The sequence below is a fragment of the Scylla paramamosain genome, chromosome 47 (genome assembly GCF_035594125.1).
Source record: "Scylla paramamosain isolate STU-SP2022 chromosome 47, ASM3559412v1, whole genome shotgun sequence".
NCBI lineage: Eukaryota > Metazoa > Arthropoda > Malacostraca > Decapoda > Portunidae > Scylla > Scylla paramamosain.
Window position 1 is genome coordinate 2535001 of NC_087197.1, and position 5000 is coordinate 2540000.

At 43.4% G+C, this 5000-nt stretch overlaps 1 protein-coding gene across 1 annotated transcript in view; it reads left to right on the top strand.

The window, feature by feature from the left end:
• The window catches only part of LOC135094914 (CD109 antigen-like), a 25977-nt gene that overhangs the window by 8513 nt on the left and 12464 nt on the right, over positions 1–5000 (top strand). Inside the window, exons 10-16 of the mRNA XM_063995424.1 lie at positions 1–187; positions 836–979; positions 1186–1290; positions 1895–2095; positions 2515–2702; positions 3299–3462; positions 4399–4515. The exon at positions 1–187 is cut by the window's left edge and continues 35 nt beyond it. Of these exons, the coding sequence (XP_063851494.1) occupies positions 1–187; positions 836–979; positions 1186–1290; positions 1895–2095; positions 2515–2702; positions 3299–3462; positions 4399–4515 (1106 nt within the window). The remainder of the gene's footprint in view (positions 188–835; positions 980–1185; positions 1291–1894; positions 2096–2514; positions 2703–3298; positions 3463–4398; positions 4516–5000) is intronic.

Sequence of the window (5000 nt, forward strand, 5' to 3'; positions counted from 1 at the left end):
GTTCTTGGATGAATCGTGGAAGTACAACAAGCGGCTGGAGGCGATTAAGGCAGAAAACCCTAATTATGACCCATCGGCCTTCGACTACAATTACAACTTTGACTACGAGTCTGGTTCACGTTACCTGACCGGCGACGAACTGGTGCAGCGGAAGATGGACCTGTTTGTGCGGAACCAGCAATTTGAGGTGGGCCGCTTGGGGTTGTTAGAGGGCAAGGGGGTTGTTAGAGAGGTAAGAGAGTGTTAGGGTGGGAGAAGGGGTGTTCTGGATGGTTAGAGGTAGGGAGGGATGTGTAGGGCGTTAGAATTGGGGTGCTAGAGAGGGAGAGAGAGAGAGAGAGAGAGAGAGAGAGAGAGAGAGAGAGAGAGAGAGAGAGAGAGAGAGAGAGAGAGAGAGAGAGAGAGAGAATTACTGAATATAGACATGGTTATCAATTTTCCATTTTAGAGAGAGAGAGAGAGAGAGAGATGGAAATAAAAAGAAATATTGAATATAAACCTCATCATCTTATTTTGTCTTTTTTTTATTTATTTAGAATTATTTTCTTGACAGACACACACACACACACACACACACACACACACACACACACACACACACACACACACACACACACACACACACACACACACACACACACACACACACACACACACACACACACACACACACACACACACCCTCTTCACACACACACACACACACACACACACACACACACACACACACACACACACACACACACACACACACACACACACACACACACACACACACACACACACCACCTTCTCACACCCCCACTAACCACACCACCACCTGTCCTCCACCCAGAAATACCGAGAGAAGGGAGTGTTCCACTTCACAGTAGATGTCCCAGAGACAGCCAGCGGCTTGTCCCTGACGGCCGCCTACCAGGACGATGAAGGGGACACTGCCTCTGCCAGCGCCCAGGGCATAGCGTACTACTCCCCCAAGGTAAGGAGAGAGAGAGAGAGAGAGAGACATCTATTTATCTATCTATCTAACCTAACTGAACCCAACAAGCAGTACATATCTATCTAACGTAACCTAATCCTTACACAAACAGTACATATCAGTCTAACCTAGCTTAACTTAACCCCACAAACAGTACATACCAGTCTATCTATCCTAATCTAACCTAACCTAACCTCGCCCCACAGAAACAGTACATTGGAGTGGAGATGAGCAGCAAGGGTGTGACGGTCGGGGAGTTTGTCGTTTTCCACGTTCGTTCCAACTTCAACATGGATTCCTTCAACTATCTGGTAAGTGATAGGAAGGAAAGGAAGGAAGGGATGAAGGAGAGAGGGTGTTAGGAAGGAAGACATGAGGGAGGGAAGGTGTGTTAGGAAGGAAGGATGTACTGGGATGTGTTAGGATGCTAGGACTTCTTGAAACCTTCCTTGAAACCTTTTTACTTCCTTAGAATCCTTTATAAACCCTCTGAACCTCTTGTAATCCTTTTTCTATTCCTTTAAAGCCCTAGAACCCTTCAAAAGTCCTCTCAACCTTGAAACCTTTTGAAACCTTTTTAGTCCTTTATAAAACCATTTGAAACCTCTAATCCTTTGTAAACCCTTCAAAAACCTCCTTTGAAACCCTTTAAATCTTCTACAACTGCTGTGAACCTTCCCATAATTCCTTTTAACTCTTGTGAACCTCTTCCTAATCCTTTATGACCCTTTGAAACCTATTTAATCCTTTATTACCCATTTGATACCCATAAAATCCTACATACCTTCCCTGAACCTCCTGATCCTTTATACCTCCCCTGCACCTCCTCTTGATCCCTTATACCTTTCTTGAACCCCCTCCTGATCCGTTACACCTCCCCTGAACCTCCTAATCCCTTCCTTTACCCCCAAACAGGTGATGGCAAAGGACATGATCCTCTTCGCTGGCAAGGAGGTTCTGGACACCACCAGCCGGGCCAGTGTCAAGACAATGTCGGTGCCGGTTAGCTCCGAGATGGCCCCAGCTTTCCGGATATTTGTGTACCACCTCACCCAGACGCATGAAATTATATCCGACTGTATCACCATCCCTGTCGACGGCATCTCCAGGCATAAGGTTTGTTTTGGGTTGGGTTGGGTTGGATTAGGTTTGTTTTGGTTGGGTTTGGTTTGTTTTGTTGTGTTATTTTCCCTGCTGATGGTATTTTTTTGCATAAGGTTTGTTTTGGGAGGGATTTGGTTAGGTTAAGTTAGGTTAGGGTAACTTTGGTTTGGTTTGGCTCACTCACTCTTTTCTTTGTCAATTTATCATTTCCTTAATCAGTCCATCCCTCACTCAGTCACTCCTTTCCTCACTCACTCACTCACTCACTCACACTCATCCACTCACTCATGCACTCCTTACCTCAGTCAGTCAGTCCATCATTCATTCACTCACTCCTTACCTCAGTGTTTATCAGTCACCACTCACTTGGTCCCCCTTTCCTCAGTCAGTCAGTCAGTCAGTCGGTCACTCACTCACTGTTCCACCCCCAGGCCAAGCTGGTCATCAACCAAGACAAGGACCACAGCAAGCGTTCAGTGGAGCTGGGAACGTACAGCACTGCAGGAGCCTTCTATGGGGTGTCTGGGGTGCGAGAGTTTACCTATGCTATGCGGGGAGGCAATGAACTCTCCCATGCCTCAGTGCTAAACGCCCTCCACGGCTTCACTAACAATACAAGGTGTGTTGTTGTGGGTTAGCATTTGTGGGTTAGGTATGGGTGTGTTTTGGGGTGTTCAGTGTGTTTTAGTGGGTTTTGGGGGTTTGGGTTTTGTTAGGTTAAGTGCTGGGAGGGATGTAGGTGTCTAAGTGTGTCTTGATGTGTTTTTGGCATGCTAAAGATAGTCACTTAGAGAAGAGGAGTTGATGAAGGGAAGAGAGAGAGGTTGAAGATAGTCAGAGAAAAGTTGATGAGGAGAAGAGAGAGTGGCTGAAGACAGTCAGTTAAAGGAGAGGAGTTATGAGGGGAAGAGAGAGGAGTTGATGAGGGGGAAAAGGAGAGGAGTTGATGAGGGGAAGAGAGAGGAGTTGATAAGGGGGAAAAGAGAGAGAGAGAGAGAGAGAGAGAGAGAGAGAGAGAGAGAGAGAGAGAGAGAGAGAGAGAGAGAGAGGCTGAAAACAGTCAGTCAGAGAGGAGTTGATAAGACGAAATACTTATCTTAGTTAATATATTTCAGCCTCTCAGCCTACAAACCATCCATTTACTTACTCATCCTTCCCTACCTCTCTTAACATCACTCGTCAACCACCCTAACCTAACCCCATTCCATCCCTCAGAGCCCTGCACAAGATGGCGTGGAGGCCCAGGGAGGGATTTCATCCAGAAGAGGTCGAATATTATACATCTGGCAACTATGGGCCAGACTCCAACAGAACCTTTGACTTTAGCGGCCTTATTGTCTTCAGTGATGCAACGCTGGGGGTGGTTCCTGGATACGAGAGTGAGTGAGGCCTGGGAGAGGCAGGCCAGGGGTGTGAGAGGCCATGGGAGAAGTTAGGAAGGGGAGAACTGGGGAGAAAGACTGAGTGTGGGTCTGAGAGTGTTTGGGGTGGGAGATATGTTTTGAGGGCTGGGAGAGTGAGTGAGGGGTGTAAGAGGCCATGGGAGAGGATAGAAAGAGAATTTAGAGAAGAGATTTTAGTGGTGATGTGGATGTGAGTGTTAGGAGAAGTGGAGGAAAGGATCTGTGGGGAAGCTGTGTGTGGGAGATAGAAAAGTGGAGGAAAGAGAACATATTTGGGGAAGGTATGCATCTGGGAAAGAAAAAAATGAGAGAAAAGAGAAAATTTCAGTGGTAGTGTAGGTCTGGGAGGGGGCAGAAAGGGAAGACTGAGAGAAGAGAGAATTGTAGGGGAGATATGAGTCCAGGAGGGGTCAGAAAGGGGAGATTGAGAGAGAAGAGAGAATTGTAGGGGAGATATGGGTCTGGGAGGGTTCAGAAAGGGGAGGCTGAGAGAAGAGAGAACTGTAGGGGAGATATGGGTCTGGGATGATTTAGAAAGAGAAAACAGAGAGAGAGGATTAACAGAAATAGATTTAGTTATTATTTCACCCTTATATAAAAAAAATAAAAACAAAAAGCAATATTCTGTTCACACTTTGGTAATCGACATCTTGACTAGCCACTGTGGTACATCTTTTTCTTGCCCCACACGCCACAGCTACCTCCATACTGACTAGAAATTGCATACTCTTATTTTTACCCCCCCCTGCTTTACTCTGCTTTTAAAGACCTCGTATGTTGGTTAAATTGCTTATAGTTGTTGTTGTATTGTTTGTGTTGTGTTGTGTTGTGTTTGTGTTGTGTTGTTGTGTTGTGTATTGTTGCACGTCACACTCGGGGGGTAACCAAAGTACATGTGGTTTCTTTCCGCAGATAATGTGTGCAATAAGAGCCAGGGTTACTCTCCTTGCTTGATGGGCGGCTGCTACCTGAGCTATAAACGCTGCGACGGCATCTCAGACTGCGCCGATAATTATGATGAGTCGGACTGTGAGTGCTGTGCTTGTTGTTTTGTTTTGTTTTGTTGTTTTTTATTTATTTATTTTTTTGTTTTATTTTTGTTTTATTTTTTTTTTGTATGTGGTTAATTTATTTTGTGTATTGTTTGTTTTTTATTTTTGTTTTTATTTATTTATTTTTTTTGCGTGTGGTTGTATGTCATTGTTTCTTATTCAGTTTTATTGGTTTTATTTGTTTATTTTATACAGATATAGATTTATTATTTTTTCCCCCAGTTTGTTTATATGTATAGATAAAATTATTACTATTATTATCATCATTATTATTATTATTATTATTATTATTATTATTATTATTATTATTATTATTATTATTATTGTTATTATTATTACTTTTTACAATGTAGTTATATGTTTAGGCTATTTTTTCCGTTGGTTATATGTATAAATGGAATTATTATTACTATTTATTTTTTTAAGTAATTGTATATGTAGATAGAACTATTACTATTACTA